General features: G+C 44.7%; 1 protein-coding gene across 10 annotated transcripts in view; it reads right to left on the minus strand.

Moving 5' to 3' along the window:
- Positions 1–517: 517 nt before the first annotated feature.
- The window catches only part of ABCA8 (ATP binding cassette subfamily A member 8), a 94345-nt gene continuing 73690 nt past the window's right edge, over positions 518–21172 (minus strand). For 7 of the 10 annotated variants that reach the window (XM_086687855.1, XM_086687854.1, XM_086687853.1 and 4 more), the window contains 16 exons: positions 18412–18585; positions 18107–18220; positions 15742–15864; positions 14834–14899; positions 14292–14383; positions 12521–12641; positions 11772–11889; positions 11000–11091; positions 7766–7926; positions 6502–6577; positions 6333–6427; positions 5558–5677; positions 5218–5358; positions 2916–2995; positions 1067–1122; positions 518–935 (listed from right to left, as the gene is read on the minus strand). In XM_086687855.1, the coding sequence (XP_086543981.1) occupies positions 837–935; positions 1067–1122; positions 2916–2995; positions 5218–5358; positions 5558–5677; positions 6333–6427; positions 6502–6577; positions 7766–7926; positions 11000–11091; positions 11772–11889; positions 12521–12641; positions 14292–14383; positions 14834–14899; positions 15742–15864; positions 18107–18220; positions 18412–18585 (1728 nt within the window). In that variant the 3' untranslated portion in view covers positions 518–836. Of the gene's footprint in view, positions 936–1066; positions 1123–2915; positions 2996–5023; positions 5133–5217; positions 5359–5557; positions 5678–6332; positions 6428–6501; positions 6578–7765; positions 7927–10999; positions 11092–11771; positions 11890–12520; positions 12642–14291; positions 14384–14833; positions 14900–15741; positions 15865–18106; positions 18221–18411; positions 18586–21172 lie in introns of all 10 variants that reach the window. The other 3 variants (XR_015244263.1, XM_086687857.1, XM_086687858.1) reach the window with 3 other exon arrangements.

Below are 21172 nucleotides of genomic sequence, written 5' to 3' on the forward strand. Positions count from 1 at the left end.
TTCTCTCTCTGCCCCTCCCTTGCTCGTGCTCTCTCTCTCAAAAAATAAATTCATTAAAAAAATAAATTAATTAAAAAAAATTCAAAACGGCACATATGAGATTTATTTTACATTTTCCACCAACTTGGTCATTTATCAACTTTCTTAGACCAGGCGGCAAATATCCACGAACGATCCGTGGCAAAACGGGCAACTCTGAAGCCTCGATTTTAAAATACAGTGAAAACGGGACTTCAATGGTTTACCGGGATTTAAAAAGTTCAGTAAACTGCTAATCACAAGTACGTGTGTATGCTACTCATAGCATTACCAGGGGATGTGTTTTCAAATATATTGGTATCAGATATTAGAACGAATGATGCCGTCATATTTTTAGCCATAAGAATATACAAAAAAAATGTATTTCGAAAAGTATGACACCTTTGACATGGTCACTTAAATTCTTATTAAAATATCAGCTTCACAAAGTCTACGTGAGAGGGTATTTTAAGGTTTTGATAAACAAACAAACAAACAATTGAACCCAATGTGTTTATTGTACTCAGAAAATGAAACAGTCTCGTAAGAGTGAGTTTGCTTATTCAGTATTATGCAGAAATAGGGAATCAGGGCCACCTGCAGAGACACAGAGGCTGTGACCAGGAGGCGGGCTCAGCCATGTGCCTCTGTCCACGCGGTCACTGCAATTGCCCAGCGCTTGCTCCTTCTCTCCACCACAGGAAGAATCATGTTGTGTTTACAATATAGTTTCTAGAAATCTGACATTGAAGCTATAAAAATAAATGTCTCAAAAAAACACAACTGCAGGCTTGAAAGGAAATAGAGGTTTTGGTGCGTCAAGGGTCCTCCTGGGGGAGGAGCTTCCATCTAACTGAGGGGTCAAGTTCTTCGTCAAAGTCATCCAGCTCCTGCTCCTTGGAGAGCTCCAGGAACACCTGAGAGGGGCAAGAAATGAAGAGACAGGGAGGTCACGCTGCCTCCCGCAGCTCCAAGCGAGTGCAAAGCACGGGCACAGCTTGTACACTTCTGTCCCACGGATGGAACAAAGTCCCTAAAACGGACCCACCTGCTCCAGGGTGGACTGCGAGAGGCTGTACTCCTCCAGGTCGAAGCTCTGTTTCACTGCAGAAGGATGGGTGCACATGAGGAGTTCATAGATACATATTTTAATGTTTACTTATTTTGGAGAGAAACAGAGAGACAGAGTTTGAGCAGGGGAGGGGCAGAGAGAGAGAGGGAGCCACAGAATCCAAAGCAGGCTCCAGGCTCCGAGCCGTCCTCACAGAGCCCGACGCGGGGCTCGTACTCACGAGCTGCGAGATCGTGACCTGAGCTGAAGTTGATCACTTGACTGACTGAGCCACCCAAGGCGCCCCAGGAGTTCATATATTTTTATAGCCGGACAGTTCAGCATCCAGTACAAACAACAACTTTTAAAAACTTGTTGAATAAAAAAGTTTCAATGACAATGTTCCTAGTTTAAGGATTGCATTCAGTTAAAAATACGCCAATGCTGGGGCGCCTGGGTGGCTCAGTCGGCTGAGTGTCCGACTTCAGCTCAGGTCACGATCTGGTGGCTTGTGGGTTCGAGCCCCGCGTCGGGCTCTGTGCCGACAGCTCGGAGCCTGGAGCCTGCTTTGGATTCTATGTCTCCCTCTCTCTCTCCGCTCCTCCCCCGCTCGCACTCTCTCTCTCTCAAAAATAAACATTAAAAAAAAATTAAAAATAAAATACATCAATGCATTCACTTGGGTCTGGGGAGAAAAGTGCTCACACAATGCTCATTTAGCACAGTGTTCGCAATGTCTGTTTAATGGAGGAAATGGTGCTGCAAAGGCCTCCTTCCCTGTGTGTGATCCAAGGCTTTTGCACACTCAGCACAGGAAGAAGTGGAAAGAAGACATATTTGGCAAAGGGAAGCATCAAAAGATGATATGGAAAGATGTTTGAAGGTTTCTGGGGAGCAGATATCTTTTGTGGGCCTCTCTCTCTAGTGACAGCTTGCGCCTAATTGAGTTGAAAACCCTTGTCCTTAACCAAAATGGGACTAGTCCCAGCCCCGATGGGAGGGCAGTAGACTGGAAATAGGTCACCAGCAGAACCTCCAGGCCAGTATTGGCCACAGTGTCGATCCGGAAGTGACTGCACAAACACATGGTCCAGAGAGTTGGGGTCCTCAGCTCGGAGGATGGAAAGGGGGCACTGCCGTGACCATGAATGTTATCGGCAGGAGTAAAAAAAGTCTTCTCGAACCAGGAGCCTTAAATGTCTTCCCTAGGGAAGGTGGCAAGCCAGCAAAAAGATCACTGAGCCGTGACAATGGAAAGAGCAGAGGGAGGGAGTTGCGGCTAGCACAGTTCAGAGAAGCAGAGCTAATGAGCTCTGATGGCAAGAAAAACATGGGGCAGTGATGACAGACGCAGCGTGGTCACTTTCGAAGTGCAACAGACAAGGGAAGATTGTTCTAATGACCAGACAGGAGCCAGTTTCTTAATACCCAGCCTAAGGCAATAAAATAAGATGTAAGTCCATATAAAAATTGAATTGTAAATATGCATGCATCAATGTTCCCAAAGAAAACATTCTCCTTGAATGCATACACAACTGAATTTTGCCTTAGGTTGTTCCTGTGTGTGTGTGTGTGTGTGTGTGTGTGTGTGTGTGTGTATACACACAGAAAAACCCCACCAAAGGTAAAATCACTCCCATTAACCCCCTGCCCCTCCCCCAACACCCAACACACACAGAATCTGTCCACCTCTTTGATCCCGTGCCCATAAGATTCAACTGGAGATTTGAACTTTGAAAACTAACACCTTAGGTCACATTCCGTTCTTGTCGTGCCGATGGATTCATCTAGGATTTGGAATTACCTGCTTTCCAGGGGATCTTATTTCAAAGTGTATCACTCTTACCCTTCTCTAACATGAAGAAAGCTCGTGCTAAAGGTCGAACATCTTCCACTGGCACTTTATAGACCATCACCGAAGAGAACCTGGGGGGAGAGGGGCGGGGCTGAGGCTGGTACCACCTGCGCAGGTGCAAGCTGGCTGCGACCCTCTCTCCGGTCGCTGTCCTCCTAAGAGTCAGTTTGGGCCAGCGAAATGCCCAGGCTGAGGCCGTCCACAAGGACAACTGGGAGGCAGGAGGGGATCGTGCCCTTGGCTTCTGAGATAAGAGGTGCAGTGCAGGTAAAATGTGGACATGTGTCAGAGTCACCTGTCACCTTATCTTTTCAGCTGAACACTGGCTCCTCAAATATCACCTTCCAGCCAGGGACTGAAGCCTGGTAGTTGCTTGACATCATCCAATTCACGTGGGGACTCTGGGTCTTTTCTCCAGAGAACTCATCTCTCTCTGACCTTGCCCCATGCTCTCCTAATTTGGGATAATATAATTGAATCCTGAATATAAAACTGAAAATATAATCGAAATTGAATTGAATCGCATTTTTTAAAAATAATTTGTTTCTCAGATGAACACTTGTCTTTTTACCATTTGAAAATCAGGAGGATTTAGATTTCATTTTGTTAAGATACTATTTGCGCGGGGCACCTGGGTGGCTCAGTCGGTTGAGCGTCCGACCTTGGCTCAGGGCATGATCTCACGGTTCGCGAGTCCGAGCCCTGCGTGGGGCTCTGTGCTGACAGCTTGGAGCCTGGAGCCTGCTTCACATTCTGTGTCTCCCTCTCTCTCTCTCTCTCAAAATAAATATTTAAAAATTTTTAATTTTTAATAGCTAATGCTATTAGCTCGCTTTATGGGGCAATCGTTCTCATCTATTCTCATTCCTTGTGACTTTATGACCTATTTCTATTCAGTCGTGGGCTGCACACAAGATACAGCATTGCTGTGATACTTATACTCCACTGTAGAAATAGTATTTTCCCACTGTATTGTTGTGACTTATCACCCTTTCCTGTTTTCTCCCCCAACTTCTAAATCATCTGTCTTCTGTCATCAAGTCTAGCTGATAAAAATGCCCCTAAAGTTAATCTCTTGATTTTTACTGTATTATGATCCTGAGAACTGTGCCATTACTAGACTGTTTATAAAATAGATTTGAAGTGAAATAATTAGGTTTATATTCTTGTGCCACTTGTTAGCTGTCATGTGACCTCACTTATCAGTTTCCTATTCTTTATTTATTTATTTATTTATTTATTTTTATAATTTTTTTTTTCAACGTTTATTTATTTTTGGGACAGAGAGAGACAGAGCATGAACGGGGGAGGGACAGAGAGAGAGAGGGAGACACAGAATCGGAAATAGGCTCCAGGCTCTGAGCCATCAGCCCAGAGCCTGACGCGGGGCTCGAACTCACGGACCGCGAGATCGTGACCTGGCTGAAGTCGGACGCCCAACCGACTGTGCCACCCAGGCGCCCCTATTCTTTTTTTTTTTAATGTGCATTTATTTTTGAAAGACAGAGAGACAGAGAGAGAGAGAAAGCAGGGGAGGGGCAGAGACAGAGGGAGACACAGAATCCGAAGCAGGCTCCAAGGCTCCGAGCTGTCAGCGCAAAACCCGACATGGGGCTCGAACCCATGGACGGTGAGATCATGAGCCGAGTCGAAGTCGGATGCTTAACCCTGAGCCACCCAGGCACCCCTCAGTTTCCTATTCTTTTTTTAAAAAATTTTTTTTTTCAACGTTTATTTATTTTTGGGACAGAGAGAGACAGAGCATGAACAGGGGAGGGGCAGAGAGAGAGGGAGACACAGAACCGGAAACAGGCTCCAGGCTCTGAGCCATCAGCCCAGAGCCCGACGCGGGGCTCGAACTGACGGACCGCGAGATCGTGACCTGGCTGAAGTCGGACGCTTAACCGACTGCGCCACCCAGGCGCCCCATCAGTTTCCTATTCTTAAAGGTAACAACCAATTCCACTCATTAAGGTCCCTGTAGTGGCCAGACTCTCACAATGCTCTTTGAAACCATCCCAGGAAAAATGGAAAAACAGTGTCTTCCTTGGCAAGTCTCGGGGAGGATGAAGTAGAATAACGCAAGATCAGGACAGTACCGGGCACTTAGCACTTAGTCCCCCTGATTTTACACCAGCTCTTCTCTTCTCCAATTTAGGTTCTTGGGTGTCCAGCAAATAACTTCTTTGAGGTTTCCTTTGGGGCTCACTGTGGACTCCGAGGGTCATAAATCAATGAAACCGGCAAGGAAAAGTTTGGTATCAGATCGAAACCAGCAAGCGCCCAGCTTTACCTTTCCAGCCGAGCAGCCTGGGGGAAAACCCTCAGGATTTCGCGGTGGAGGCTTTCCCTTTGCTCGAGGGCCTTCACTTTCATCTCCAGCAGGTAATTCTTGCCAAATTTGCTCTTCAGGTGCTGGATGGAACCGATACACCTGGAGGTTGGAGGAGGATGAGGTCGTAAGAGAAAGGGGAACGGGACAGAGAACACCACGCTTGAGACCCTTGGTGTCCAAAGGACCTCACTGGTGGACCCAGATGCAGCAGCTACAGCCGCACGGAGACCTCCCTCTGTCCACAGACTCCTCCGGCCGTGCACCTGGGCGCCCAGCGCGGGGGTGGACGGGCACCCACCTCAGCCTTCCGGACACCATGATGGCCACGCGGTCACACACGGCCTCCGCCTCTGCCATGTAGTGGGTCGTCAGGAGGGCGCCTCTCTCCGTGTTCTTAAAGGTGGCCCGGATTGCCTGCCTGCATCGTCAAAGGACCATGTGCAATTGCGAAAGGCTTTTCGTTAATCGTAAGTGGGCAGAGAGAAGAATTTGTAACTGGCACGAAGGTTGAGTCATTTGCAAAAAGAGCTTAAGCAAGGGAGGGACCCGTACGGGGTGGGGGGGGGGGTGGGGAGGCAGGTGGGAGGAGGGGAGGGGGGAGCCAGGTGTTGGAAGAGGAGCGGGCACAGAATACCGTGTCGATCACGAGGTGGCACTGAAAGAGAAATGCTGAGCAGGAGACTGGTTACGAAAAGGCTGCGCAAAGGAGCAGGGAGAATCCAGCAACAGAGGTGTCACAGCCTCGTAGGAGAAAATACATTCCTAAGAAATATACAAGGTGACACGGAGGACCCGATCCCACCTCGACAACCTAATACTGGGCCCTCGCTCTAAAACACCAGCCTGGCGTGGTTATCACCGCGGCGATCAACGATGCCTACTCTTTCTTCGGTGATGGACTATCATCGGGGAGAGGTTTCCTTTTTGGTTTGCCAAATATCGGTGGCCCTAACGATCCTGAGAGGTGTCTCCTTTAAGAGACAGTTTAAGGGGCCATTCTTACAGCAGGAAAGCAATTCACAGATTTCCTACGGGGCACTGGAGCTGGCCCCGACGGGGTCGTGCCCCCTCACCACATGTGCTGCTGCCCCTCGGGGTCCATCCCCGTGGACGGCTCGTCCAGAAGCACCACCGATGGGTTTCCCAGGATGCTCAGCGCGAAGCACAGCTGGAATGAGAGGAACAGCGTGTCTGGGGCCGACATGTGGGGTGTGCAGAGGAACGCTGAGCCCCCCCTCTTACCTTCCTCTTTACTCCCTCGGATAAGGTCCTCACGGGCAGCTTCAGCTGGTCCTGAAGCTTGAGTGCATCCACCAGCCTGAAGGAGGGAAACACGATGGGGCATCACAGTGAGGAAGTTGGAAGGAGGGCAGACCCGCAGCCCAAGGATGCAGAGCGGAGCTCAGAAATGCGGTTCTGAAAATAGACGCCAGGCGATCTTTTCTTTTTTTTTAAATTTTTAAAAATGTTTTAATTTATTTCTGAGAGAGAGAGAGAGAGAGGCCCAGAGTGTGAGCAGGGGGAGAGGCAGAGAGAGAGAGGGAGACACGGAATCTGCAGCACGCTCCAGGCTCTGAGCCATCAGCACAGAGCCCAACGCAGGGCTTGAACTCACAGACCGCAAGATCATGACCTGAGCCGAAGTCGGATGCCCAACAGACTGAGCCACTCAGGTGGCCCTACATGCCAGGCAATTTTAAACTGGTTGGTCTGATCCCCTCAGAGAGAGAGTTTTCTCTTTTAAAAGAATAGAAGCACATTTCATGATTTCTAAATAGTTGTGCCAAAATAAATACTTTATACTGAATTGTACTTATATTTTGCTTTTTAAAAAATATTTATTAAAAAAATTTTTTTTAAATGTTTATTTTTGAGAGAGACAGAGAGAATGTGAGTGGGTTGGGGCAGAGAGAGAGGGAGGCGCAGAATCCGAAGCAGGGTCCCGGCTCCGAGCTGTCAGCACAGAGCCTGATGCGGGGCTCGAACCCACGAGCTGGGAGATCATTACCTGAGCTGAAGTCGGACGCTCAACCAACTGAGCCACCCAGGCGCCCCCAAAAAATGTTTATTTATTTTTGAGAGAGAGAGAGAGAGAGAGAGAGAAAGAGAGAGAAGCCTAAGCAGGATCCATGCTGTCAGCAGAGACTGATACAAGGCTCGAAGTCACGAACCGTGAGATCATGATCTGAGCCGAAGTTGGGCGCTTAACTGAGGCAGGTGCCCTATGCTTAATTTTAGTATTTTTGGTAACTTTCACTGATGGTTACTTTTTAATTTTCATATTCAGTATGAGAGGAAAATGAACACTTTGAAATACAGGCAACGGGTTTCTAGTGGGGAATCTACCCAGTGTGGTCTGGGTCAGGGGTTGATCGCTCGCTCTCCCTCTCGCTCTCCCCCTCTCTTCCTCTCGAGAGAGGAGTCTTCCGTCCAGAATGACAGTGAAGCTCGTCACTCCCAAATGTCCCGCACCCTCAGGCATAGAACACCTGTGGCTCCCATCTACCTTGTGATGGTGACTGCCGCATCGGCTTTCCTGAGCCCTTTCACAGCAGCGAACACCTCCAAGTGCTCCTTCGTGGTCAGGTTGGGCCACAGCACGTTCTCCTGAGGACAGTACCCTAGGAAACCCAGGGAGTCCTCTTCACGGCTCCCTTTTAGTAGCACCTGCAGAGGAAAGTTCACGCTCAGAGCCTGCCCTCTGGGTTTGTTTGCTTCCCCTGCATATTTCAATGGCATCTTTCTCTTACAAACCTAGAAAAACTAGAGACTCTCTAAGTCCTAATCGGGTTGACCAATCTGTCATCAATCTGCATTGAAGAAAGGTCATCAGAGAGCAAGCCCATGAAAACAAGTGAGTGCCCCACCTAACCGGAGCTGAAAAATCAAAAGTCTCACCAATGGGACCGTCTTGCCATCGTGGCCAACAGTTTATATACAATTTCCTCGTCGCAGTCAGGAAGAAAGTATATGAATTGGTGAATTTCATTACTCACTATTGGATCCGTGATCCAATGTTTTTTGAGAGCCACCCATGTAACAGCCAGCACCCCTCTTATTTTGGGGGTTTTCCTTCTACCAAGTGAATCGGGCAATAAAGAAGTAGCAAAATGAATGGATGGAATACAGGCAGCTTGTGAGGGGTACCGTAGTGGGAGCAGTCCGGAAGCTGGGTTGGGGAATACCAGCGGAGATGAGTAGGTAGGGTCATCAGAGAAAGCCTGTTTGCTGAGGGGCCATTGTGGGGGGAGAGCAAGAGGGCACCTGCCATGGAAAAGCCCAGAGGAAAGGAATCTGGAGCAGAGGAAAGAGCCAGAGCAAAGCCCTGCGCCATAATGAAGCTTGATATGTTCTTCGACCCTAGACAAAGCTGGGGGCCTGGGGCCGAGTGAGAAAGCAAAGAAAGGCGAATGGAGAAGGAACATGATGATAGGTCCCTGCAGCTGCCAGCAGGTGGGGGGGTCCGGGGTGGGGGTGGGGTGTCCTTCAGCCTTGGTGCAGTAAGAGGTTGTTGAAAATATTTAAGTAGGACAATGACATTGTTTATAAAGATCACACTGGCTGATCTGATGACAGCTAATTTCATGACACCCAAATAGCTGACTTTGTAACTCAGATCTTACTTTAAAAAAAAAATGCTTAGTATGTTCTATTCTCAGGATTTTATTTTATTATACTTTTTAAAGTTTATTTATTTATTTGGAGAGCGTGGGAGAGCGAGAGCAGGGAAGGGGCAGAGAGAGAGGGAGAAAGAATCCCAGGCAGGTTCCGCACTGTCAGCACAGAGTCTGATGCGGAGCTCGAACCCATGAACCGCGGGATCATGACCTGAGCTGAAATCAAGAGTCGGATGCTTAACTGAGCCACCCAGGCACCCCTGTCCTTTTTAAGTAATCTCTACACCCAACGTGGGGCTCGAACTCACAACCTGAGATCAAGAGTTGCACGCTCTACCGACTGAGCCAGCCAGGTGCCCCAGAACGTACCTACCTTTGAAAATATTTCATTGCCATGTATCTATGAGCAGTTACTTCCTCCTTTTGTACTCATGTGTGATGAGAAATAAAATAATGATGTAGGGTCCAGGTGGTGACTGAACTGAAGGGTGGTCTCAACTGAAGGAATCCAGTTAGAGTTGACCAAGCCACCAACCTCCCTGAGTGGCCCCCTTCACAGACACCTGCTCTCGGCTCGGCTTCAGAGGGATTGTGGATATGTTTTCTCTTCCGTCTTTAGTGGGTTGTCAATCACTTTATAGGAGGTCTTTTCCCTCCAGGCTGACCACCAACCCCTTTCCCACGGTGCAATCCCCTAGACCTCTGCATTATATTCTGTTCTCCACAACCCCAGACATACTTTCCAAAGGAGCGAGCTCTTAAAGTTTTCTTTTTTTCTGCCAAGGAGTTTGGGGGGAAATGTTGTCTCTCTCTTTGATAAATCTGAGCCCCTTTGTTTTTTCAGACCACTTTATACAGTTCAATTGCATGTACAATTCAAGTTGACTTCATATCCCTCAACTTTGAGCCATTCCTTACAAATACTCCCAAGAAATAGTGGATCTGTACAAAAATATACGTTCCAGTGTCCAAGCACGTTGTGTAGGACAATGAATATAATTACTTAATAAAGGTGTTTTTTTTTTTTAACATTTTAATTCGATGTTAAAGCATTACATGCAGGGAAAACAATGTTCATTGAATGTGCAAATCCTGTATGTCTACTATATTTCAATTTAAAAAAGTCTAAAACAGGGTCACCTCGGATGGCTCAGCCGGTTGGGCATCTGACTTGGGCTAAGGTCATGATCTCGCGGTTTGTGGGCTCAAGCCCCATATCAGGCTCACTGCTGTCAGCGCAGAGCCCTCTTGGGATCCTCTGTCTCCCTCTCTCTGCCCCTCCCCTGCTCGTGCTCTCTCAAAAATAAATAAAACATGAAAAATAAATACATAAAAATTTTAAAACTCTAAAACAAAAAAGTAACGCGTTACACTGCACTCACTGTTAGTAAATGGAAGCAAATAGTTTGTCAAGAAAAACAAAGTGCAAATGCGTGTGTTTTATGGTATTGTAAATAAGACTTGTATGGATTCTGATATTGATTTCTGGTCGGATACTGAACATTCCCTCTAAATGTCTTTGAAGGCATAAGTAATTGCTCCCTGGCAGCGATTAATTTTTCTGTGTATGAACACGTTAATTTGTGAATGTATTATTCTGCTACTTTACTTCAATCATCTAATGATTAAATGATATTTGCTGTTTACAAAGCTTTAACATCTTATAAATTAAAAAAAATTAAAATCAAAATTAAATGATATTTGCTGTTTACAAAGTTTTAACATCTTATAAATTAAAAAAAAATTATTTTTGGGAGAGAGAGACAGAAGGCAAGCAGTGGGAGGGCAGATAGAGAGGGAGACACAGAATCTACAGCAGGCTCCAGGCTCTGAGCTGTCAGCACGGAGCGTGATGCGGGGCTCAAACTCACGAGATCGTGACCCGAGCCAAAGTCGGATACTTAATCGACTGAGCCACCCATGCGCCCCAACATCTTATAAATTTATTAGCATAATTATATTATGATTATAACATATTATAATTATATAAAACATAATACATTATAATTATATGTGATATATAACCATTTAATTATATTAAAATATGATACATTAAAGTATATCATAATTATAACTATAATATGTATTAAAATTAATGTAAATTATTAGCCTAATTCACTTACCTGTCCAGCAGTTGGTTTTGTGTCTCCAGTTATCACCTTAATGGATGTACTTTTACCAGCTCCATTGTGTCCTAATAATCCTAAAACCTCACCTGAAAAAAAATGGTTACACTTAATATTGACTTTCTCTCTCAAAATAAATAAACAAAAAAATTAAAAAAAAATGTAACAGAGTCTGAAGACTTGCCATGTGACAAGTATCATGCTATGTGCTTTATACACATTATCTCATGGACTTGTCAACCCTGAGAAGTTGTTACCATAATCCCTTCTTACGTATCTGGGGCCGGCTCCCAGAGATTAGGTTAGCTGCCCACAGTCACACTGATAGGAAGGGGTAAAGCCACTCCTGGAAACCAGCCTGTCATACTCTTGTCTCCTGCGACCCTAAGCACTCCATGATAATGACACAAAATGAGGTCATCTGACAGCTGCTGGTCAAATCTTCTGACTGGATGGGTACAACCCCAGTTAGTTCTCTTGTGAAGAAGAACACTAGGAAATCAATCATGTTCATTACATAGAAATGTCACAGCTCCAGTGGTTCATTTTAATAGACTGCTCATGGTTTCCATGTAGATGTGACTGTGCCCCATCCGTGGGGTGAGTTAATTGATTTCACTTAGAAATGGAACAGGTCAAAGGAGCTGTCACAGTCACCTGCTGATGAGTCTGTGTGTGAACGCAAGAGGTGATGCATCAGATTCTCATCAGGAACCATAAAGCTAATGAGGGCCCCAAGCCAACAGGGGATGAGCCATTGGGGGCAAACCTTTTCTAACACAGAAAGAGACATTTCTCGTGGCTATTTTCTTCTTCCTCTTGGAAAAGCAGTGCTTCCTCTTCTGTGCATACTCCTTGCGTAGACAGCTGGCAATAATGACCGGTCTCTGTAAATAACAAATAAATCACATCAGACCTTAATTCTCTCCGTTAACTTTGAAGAAACTCTGTCTCCCCACTGAGTTGGTGCCTCATGGCACAAGCCAGGCATCACAGAAGACCTTCTCCTAGGTGACATGTTTACTGGCCATTCTCCAATCCTAGTCCTTATTTTTGGTCACGTTAACCCCTGACAAAGGCAGTTACTCAGCAGCACGTTATTTTGTGCAGAACAGGAGCAAAGAAACTTGGGGAAGTACTGAGTCGTCCTTAAACATCCAAAACAACAAGCTGTGGACCAGACTTTGCCTTGAAGTCCGCACCGTGCACTTTCTCCAAGAAGCATTGCCACCCTATCGCTTTATTCTGGTTCTAAAGTTCACTAGGTCTTTCTTGGCTTTTGCAATTTTAATTGTTCTCTACTTGTTCTTTAAACCGTGAATGACAAACTGAGGTGACATGACTCTTAATCTGCTTCTTTAGATGTAATCATATGACCACTTCCTAAACTGGAGTTGTGGTCTTTGCCTGTATGTATTAGAGACACTCAAAATTCTATGAGCATTAGACTCGTAGCCTGACCACTTTGACTGACAAATGTTTGTGGTTTCGACGGAATCATTACCACGTATGTTTTACCTCATCGAAGTTCGTGGAATTCAAGGCATCTGCTGTTCTCACTCTTTCCATTTGGACATCTTCATCCTCCCCTTCTGGATCTTCTGGATTTTGATACACGTTGTTACTTCTTGGAGAAATTCTAGAGTCGAAAGCCACCCATTAATCACTGATTGGCAGCTTCATTCTTGTATTCAGAATACTGCATTCTTTAAACCTGATGCTTTGAGTAGGAGGCTGGGTACGTAATAAATTGTCACACTCTCCTTTAGTACCATGCGTCCTTCGCCCTTCCTCACCTTATTCCTGTCCATGGTACTGCTATATTTAGTGACCATTGCTTCTCACGTGTCTTTCGCTCTATTTAACTATGGGACGTTATTTTGTCATTATTGCTGGGCAACTTAGTATCTATTGTCTAACATAGGACTTTAGTATCCTAGTTTAGTGATGCAATTTTTCTAGAAACCCTATCTTTACCACCACCTCCCTGTTGGCATTATTGCATTTCCATGGGGAGAATGAGTTGACATATTTGGACTCAGGATGGTCTCAGAAAATACAAGTTCGATGCTTGGTCTCCTACTGAGCCTGGCCATTTCTTGGGAATATGTGCCAGATTCACTTTCTCCTCTATTTTAAGTCTGGTCCTTCATAGCTAGCCAGCTAGCTAGCTAGTTATGTCATTTTGGTCTCTCTTACCTCTGCCCTAATCCCACATACCGATCTTAGATTTCTTTTTTTTTTTTAAGTATATTTATTTATTATTTATTTTGAGAGAGAGCATGGGCGGGGGAGGGGCAGAGAGAGAGGGAGAGACAGAATCCCAAGCAGGCTCCATGTTATCTGTGCAGAGCCCAAGTCGGGGCTCGAACTCATGAACCATGAGATCGTGACCTGAGCCAAAGCAAAGTGGGATGCTTAACTGACAGGGCCACCCAGGCGCCTCGACCTTAGATTTCCTAAAGGTCATCTTTTACCTTGTGAGTCACCCACTCAACTGTCTGTCATAGTTAAAGATGAAACCAAGGTGGCATGGAAGACAGGGAATAAGATGCTTATGGACGTGTCCTTGTATGGCACAAAAAGACAATCGCAGCTTCTAAGTCCCATTATGACCTGACCAGTCTGTCATCTACCAGCTGGGCTTCTCGGCACCACAGGAAAAGAGCATAATTATTGCGGTCTTTGGCTTATTCATCATTCTAGTCTTCCTCCCTAGACTGGTAGCATTCCTTCAACTACCAATCTATTTAAACTGATTGTTGTTTAAACTGAACCAGCGGCGGAGCCCCTGGGTGGCTCGGGTGGTTAAGCACCTGGCTTCTGATTTCAGTTCAGGTCATGATCTCGCTGGTTCATGAGTTTGAATCCTGCATCGAGCTCTGTGCTGACAGTGCAGATCCTACTTGGGGTTCTCTCTCCCTCTCACCCTCTGCCCCTCCCCTGCTCGTTGTCTCTGTCTCTCTGTCTCTCTCTCTCAAAATAAAGAAATAAACATTAAAAAGCAAACAAAAAAACCTGAACTAGCAGCGTATAACTTTCCCCACCCTCTCTACTTCACATCATGTCAGACAGAGCCCTTAACAGTGAGTGTTTCAGATCTCTTTTCCTCCTCTACTTATAATCCTCTGATTTAGGTACTCAGATCTCTATATTTTGTCTTGGCATATAGCTGCGACCCCAGCCTGTTCCAGGACTTGGCCGTTCTTTGCTAAATCGTTACTTTATGCATGAAAAAAATTAACCACTGATAACTGAAATGAAAGAATCCAATTTGATTTCTCCCAACCTAAAGAAAGGATCTTTCCTCATTGACGTCTTTCCGAACTTCCATTCCAGACACCGAAGAATAAAAAGGAAGATGATAAAATGAAGGAAAGGCTAGGAATAAAGAGAGAGATGCATGGTTAGAAGCACTCAAAGAGAAATGTTTCACATCAGAAGTGAACTAGGAATGGTCGGACTTCTCCAAAGGTATGGTTGGAAAAACCATTTCAAATTTCCAATAATCTATTTGTCAAATCGTGCCACTATGAAGTTCATTTTCAATCTTGTTTATGGAAACATTAGAAGCAAATACAATTAGGTAATACCATTACTTTATGTCATTTCGTCTAAATACTGGTATAGTGTTTTCAAAATTTGGGAAGCATATTATCTAATTAGTGAGTCTTTATAGAAAAATTTGTTCCATATTTTACTAATATTTTATCTCCATGGGCTACACATACCCATATATCTACCTTAATAAAAAGCTTCACCCTGTATACAGGAATTAAAATGGTTCGTATAGGAAAAGACAACAATTTTGAAAGACAGGTGTGTTCTTACAATTAAGAATACCAGAAATGGCTCTGCACTTGTTGGTTCTTGAGTCCAAAGAGAAGACTCGACTTGCTGCAAATGGAAAAACAATGGTTACATAGGAAGGTTTTTGGTTTTGTGCATTTTTATCCATATAAACGTGAATTGGCCCACTGAACAGCCCTACTGGTATGTCCCCTGATTTCGCCATGAGTATTGGGTAGGTGTCCCTTCCAAAATGTGTATCAAAGGGTTGTATTCCTTCCACCCAAGGTCTAAGAGGCACTGTGTTTTTATTTGAAGCAATAGGATTTAGCAAGTACTCACCACCTGGTGAGAGGAACTTGGGCATGTGTTAGCCTCTCCAAGGAAGGAGAGAGAAACAGGGTTTATCCTTATCCCGCAGAGCTTCACACACCTTCCTGTGCTCATTGATCCTTCGTAAGCCCCTCCCCTCCCCCTCCCTTCCCTTTCCCTCCCCTCCTCTCCCCTCCCTTCCCCTCCCTTCCCCTCCCCTTCCCTTTCCCCATCTTCACGCATGCACTGTATCTTTCTTCCTTTTGTAGAAGTCGATTAGCTAGAAGAAAAGGATTTTATTCCTATGGAGTGCCTCTCGAGAATCGCAAGATCCCAAAGATCGGGGGTATTTCATTTGCCTTCTTCTAAAGCTGAGCATGCCTACGAGTCCATAGAGACTGCTCTGTTTCCCACCACCTGTTACCCCCCCTCCCCATGCACGGACCAGGGGCAGGTTTTCTAATGCAGTTCAGCTGGAGCACATGGGCCTATCTGGGAGGAATTCAGCTGGTATCCATGCGGTAGAAATATTTCAATGTCACGTATACTCAACATGATGTAGAACCCCAACCCCCAGCATAGCATTCACAATTGGCCAAGAGTTCTAGGACACTGGGGCAGATGGTGGCACTACTTACATAAAGAAACAAGAACATGCAGCCAATTAAGGTGGCTTGTGGTATTAAAAAGGTGATGTAATACAGCACACCATATCCAAAGTAATCCAATAGCATAAATAAAAACAAAGAGAAGGTGGCGATCTAAAGAAGATAACAGACATGCATATTAACACTTCGAATTTCAACATAGATTCCAAATTGAGACGGCTCATCTTGAAGATAACCCTAATTTCAGCCCCAGCTTCAGAAACCCAACTGAAATCAGCATTATTGCTACTGACCTGTTCTCTTAGTGACTTAGCCAAATTCCGTTCACCTAGAGTATCATGAGTGAGACACGACTGGATAAATCTAACGTATGGAATATTTTCGTTACGGAAAAGGAAAAAAGTTGGCCTTCTTTTCGGAGGTAAAACGGGTAGAAAAGCAATGATCATGGGGAACACAAACTGCTATCTAGTAGGAATGACATAACAACAACAGAGAGAGAGAGAGAGACTTCTGTTAGTTATACTGATGGAGAAACAGAGGCAAAGAAAAACCCAGAGTGGCTTCAGGAGAATTCAGTAGAATTCAGGGATAAGAGATGGTGAGAGGTCCAACAGAGACATTCAGACTTTTTCTTCCAGAACACTGCAATGATAAAAGTTCCCTAAAAGTTTTTGTACTTCCGGCTTCTTTGTGTTACAAGCTACCGTTTTTATGGCACTGGGAATGTTCCTCCTAAAAGTATATTTCGGATCACATTTCATGTCTACACTAGAAGCTTCCATAGCTTCCCACAGCCTGTAGAATCAATTCTGGAGCACATCACCAAACGCCAGCATGGTTCCAACCAATACTTTTACCATAACTAAGGCCACGTCCATGCTGCGCAGTGTTTTCTTCCCTTCCCTAAGCCAGATTATTACCAGTTCTTAGGCTAAGCCTGGACTTTCTCCCCTCTGGGTTTCTCTTTCTTCACCGCATCATTCTTCTTCAGCTAGTAAAATCTTACTCTCCAGGTTTCCATTCCTAAAGGAAATTTCTGCTCTCATTTTCATGAGTTAATCTTTCCCTTCTCTGGTTTTCATAGAGGCAATCTTTTAAAAAGAGATCATCTTTAGTATAGTAAAAGAAGTCTGAGCTGCTGTTTGTCATTTGATTGTAGCTAATGCCAAGGATTTTAGTGCTCATTTAACAGACCTATGCCCATCATGAAATAGACAAAATATGAATTCCTTTAAAATACCTTGGAATTTTGTCAACAGTGGTTATTACGAAAACCCTAAAAAAAGGCAATAAATAAAAATTTGTAAATTAAAAAAAAAAGAGATCATCTTTTCCTTGTCACTTTGTTCTCGTAAGTGGCTGTTTACTTCTCTTTTACCCTCTGAGTGCCCTTTCAGGGTTGAAACTATTTTTTATTTATTATCAGTCTTACTTTTTGACATATTGTTGGAAGGCAACTAATACGCATTTTTTTAAAGCTGATTTATTTATTTTGAGATAGAGAGAGTGAGCAGGGGAGGGGCAGAGAGAGAAAGAGAGACAGAGAATCCTAAGCAGGCTCTGCACTCTTAGTGCAGAGCCTGACATTTGGCTCAAATTCACGAACTGTGAGATCATGACCTGAGCCGAAATCAAGAATAGGACGCTTAACTGACTGAGCTACCCAGGTGTCCTGAAGTCAACTAGTATTTGTTGAATTAATAATTTACTTTTTGGCAGCCAGAATGACAGGAAATTAGAATAGGTAATAGGAGATAACATGTACTTTTCCTTCCTAATTTAGATAAAATAAGTGTTGCTTTTGTGGCATTAATTCTAGTAGAATTTGGAGAAGCAGTTTCTAGTTTTAACCAGGCTAGCAACAACATTCGTAATCTAGTGGAGGTCTGTGGGCTTCTTTGTTTTTCAGTAAAGAAGATACAAATGGTTTCCTGGTTTCCTTCTAGCAAATACTTTATGGTTCTAGAAACAATTTGGCTACTTTTAAAAGAGAGGAGGGTAGGGGTGCCTGCGGGTAGGGGTGCCTGCGTGGCTCAGTTGGTTAAGCGTCTTGACTTCGGCTCAGGTTACGATCTCACGGTTTGTGAGTTCGAGCCCCGTGTTGGGCTCTGTGCTGACGGCGTGGAGCCTGGAGCCTGCTTTGGATTCTGTGTCTCCCTCTCTCTCTGCCGCTCTCCCCCTGCTCTCTCTCAAAAATAAATAAACATTAAAAAGAGAGAGAGAGAGAGAGAGAGAGACAAGGATAGAAATTAGGAAGAGAAAAACATGCAGAGTTTGAAAAGGATCATGCATAAGAAACACAAAATATTTTGGATTATGACATTAATTTATCATTCTACTGAGGGCAAACTTTAAGTACTGGCTCAGAATTGTACACAAAAAATATACTTACCATAAAGAAGGAAAAAGACCAAATGCCACTATTTTTCCTCCCCTTGCGAAAAATGAACGAAATCACGTATGTCAAGAAGATAAGTGAGAAGGCATAGCCAATAGAACAGGGGATCTGAAATCAACAGGAATGTGACGTTCAGTCAAAGGCAAATGCCATCCGAGAAACCCATCAGGAGCCAAAAGACTGCTGTGGCACAGAGTTTTACAGCGATTTAATTTATGACAATACAAATATCATTTGCATCTTCAATTTTTTTCATGAAATCATTCAACGGTATTTGTTCTATGAATATCGTCACTTACTTGTATAGTCTGATTTACAGTTACAAACGCAGACTCTTCGAAGTTTAAGCCGTAGTCTAATAAATACATAAGCAGTAAGATCAGGGAGTACATCGGGACATCCACCAGCGCCTGCCCAAGCCAGTAAGCAGAAGGGAAGAGGCCTGAAATCCGGAGCTGGGACTGAGCTTTGTTCTGATTACAAAACAGCAAAGACACAAAGTGTTAGTTCAGTTGGAGCTTTCAGAAAACGTGGATTATGTAAGAAAACATTTGATCAGAATTTTCCTTTGTAATAATTCTGCATCATGGCCAGAAGCATTATGGGGACCAAGGGATACGGATAGTTCCAAACACAGATGGTCAATTTGTTGCTTTCATGAACAATATTGATGTTCGTCACGCACCCAATGGAAATACGTGTAAGAAGGTCTCAGTGTCATTAAGGTATTAACACTGCAGTAAACAAAACTGATTAACAATCTATGGGAACAGGGTGGTTTATTTAAGCAGCTAGCCTTCCATCAGGGTGATTCTGCTTTGACTCACTGTGAAGTCTTGTGCTGTCTCTCTCTACACAGGTCTATATACATATAAAGATTATACGTAAAATACTATGTTTTATTTACAATTATACATAAATACACAACACGATATGTACCTTATATACATATGAAATGGCTTTATTCCTTTCATTCTAACTAAAGGATACATTAGGGTAGTTTTGGCATAGCACACATTCAAATATTTATTACCCATCCAACTATTTATGCACACGTACATGAATATTATTACGTTCGTAAATACTACGTGTCTTGCATTCCTGCCCGTCTCTGAATAAGCATACTAAATTACATATTTTTTTTTTTTTTTAATTTTTTTTTTCAACGTTTATTTATTTTTTGGGACAGAGAGAGACAGAGCATGAACAGGGGAGGGGAAGAGAGAGAGGGAGACACAGAATCTGAAACAGGCTCCAGGCTCTGAGCCATCAGCCCAGAGCCCGACGCGGGGCTCGAACTCACGGACCGCGAGATCGTGACCTGGCTGAAGTCGGACGCTTAACCGACTGCGCCACCCAGGCGCCCCTAAATTACATATTTTAAAACGACTTATCAAGTGATGAGGGGTTGGGCACCAATGAAGCAATCACAATAAACCGTTAAGCAATTTTGAATACGTTTCTTCTCTTTCAAAAATAGTTCATTTGCTGATGGTCTCTGGTTGGCTAAAATAGGCCCCTGTCAGAGATGGAATTTGACCTAAGGATGCGGGTCAAAATCTCTGAGCACCGGCCCAGTCAGCTGGCACGACTGAAAAGGATTTGGCGATGGACGGATCTGTGGTGAAGCCCGGAGAGGGGTGAATGGTGGTTTTAGGTTTACTGACCGAGTGAGTGCCCAGCACTGCCAGCTCTGGAGGGCAGGAAATGCGGAAACGGGGTACCCGTTCAACAAGATCATAAATTCAGCTTTGGAGATGTGGCTAAGTTGGAGAATCTGTGATTCTCCCAGTGGCAACCCCGGAGGAGGGAGTTTGGATCCGCACTGGAGGTAACATGAGAAATTAGAGATCTCGGGGCGCCTGGGTGACTCCGTCAGTTAAGCGTCTGACTCTTGATTTCGGCTCCGGTCATGATCCTACGGCGGTGGGACTGGCCCTGCGCTGGGCTCTGTGCTGATAGCACTGGGCCTGCTTGGGATTCTCTCTCTTCTTTCTGTCCCCTTCCCCCACCCCCGCACAGGCACACTCTTTCTCTCTCTCTCTCTCAAAATAAGATAAAAAAAAAAAAAAAAGAAGAAGAAGAAAGAAATTAGAGATCAAGTCTGTTGAGTGATGGGTAGGTCAAAGGGGTTTGAAGCCATAAGGTTAGATGAGTTTGCCTAGGACAGAATGACATCAAGAATGATGAGAGAGCCTAGGACTGAGATGTAAGGAGCTCAGATTTTAGAGACAATGGAGAAGAATAGAGGAGTTCCAAAGGAGACAGACAGTGGCCAAAGGGTTGGGAGGAACATGGTGGGATTGAGGCGTTTCACAGACCAGAGAAAGAAAATGTCCGCATTTCCTACGGGAGGCATTTTTTTTTTTAAAGTTTATTTATTTATTTTGAGAGGGAGAGAGAGAGAGAGAGTGAATCCCAAGCAGGCTCTGTTCAGGGCAGAGCCCGATGTGGGGCTCCATCCCACGAAACGGGAGATCAGGACCTGAGCCGATACCAAGAGTCTAAGGCTTAACTGACTGAGCCACCCAGGTGCCCCTGGGAGTCATTTTAAGTTAGGACAATGTTAAGTACAAGATGCCTGACAGTTACCTCAGGCCAGCAAATGGTGTTTCCCAAGATTCCCCGGAGGTTCTACACTAGGAAGAGAACAGGACAGCCAGCGCTCTCTTCCCTTGGACAACAGAATCACTTTGGAGAGGAACAGATCAAGATCCTTATGCAGGGTCACTCTGTGCAGTCAAGTTACAAAAATGGAGACACTAAAAGACATTCTATTGAGATTTGCAAGTAAAGCTAACGCGAGTTGGCCTGGGTTGATGAGTCATATGAATCCATCCCCCCATGACTGCCACTCAAAATCTGTCTCTACTCCAGAACTACTGAGTCAGTCTTCATCTTAAAAGATGCTCCAAATATCTTGGGGCGCCTGGGTGGCACAGTCGGTTAAGCGTCCGACTTCAGCCAGGTCACGATCTTGCAGTCCGTGAATTCGAGCCCCGCGTCAGGCTCTGGGCTGATGGCTCGGAGCCTGGAGCCTGTTTCCGATTCTGTGTCTCC

The sequence above is a fragment of the Puma concolor genome, chromosome E1, assembly GCF_028749965.1.
Source record: "Puma concolor isolate L17-30 chromosome E1, mPumCon1.1.hap2, whole genome shotgun sequence".
Lineage (NCBI taxonomy): Eukaryota > Metazoa > Chordata > Mammalia > Carnivora > Felidae > Puma > Puma concolor.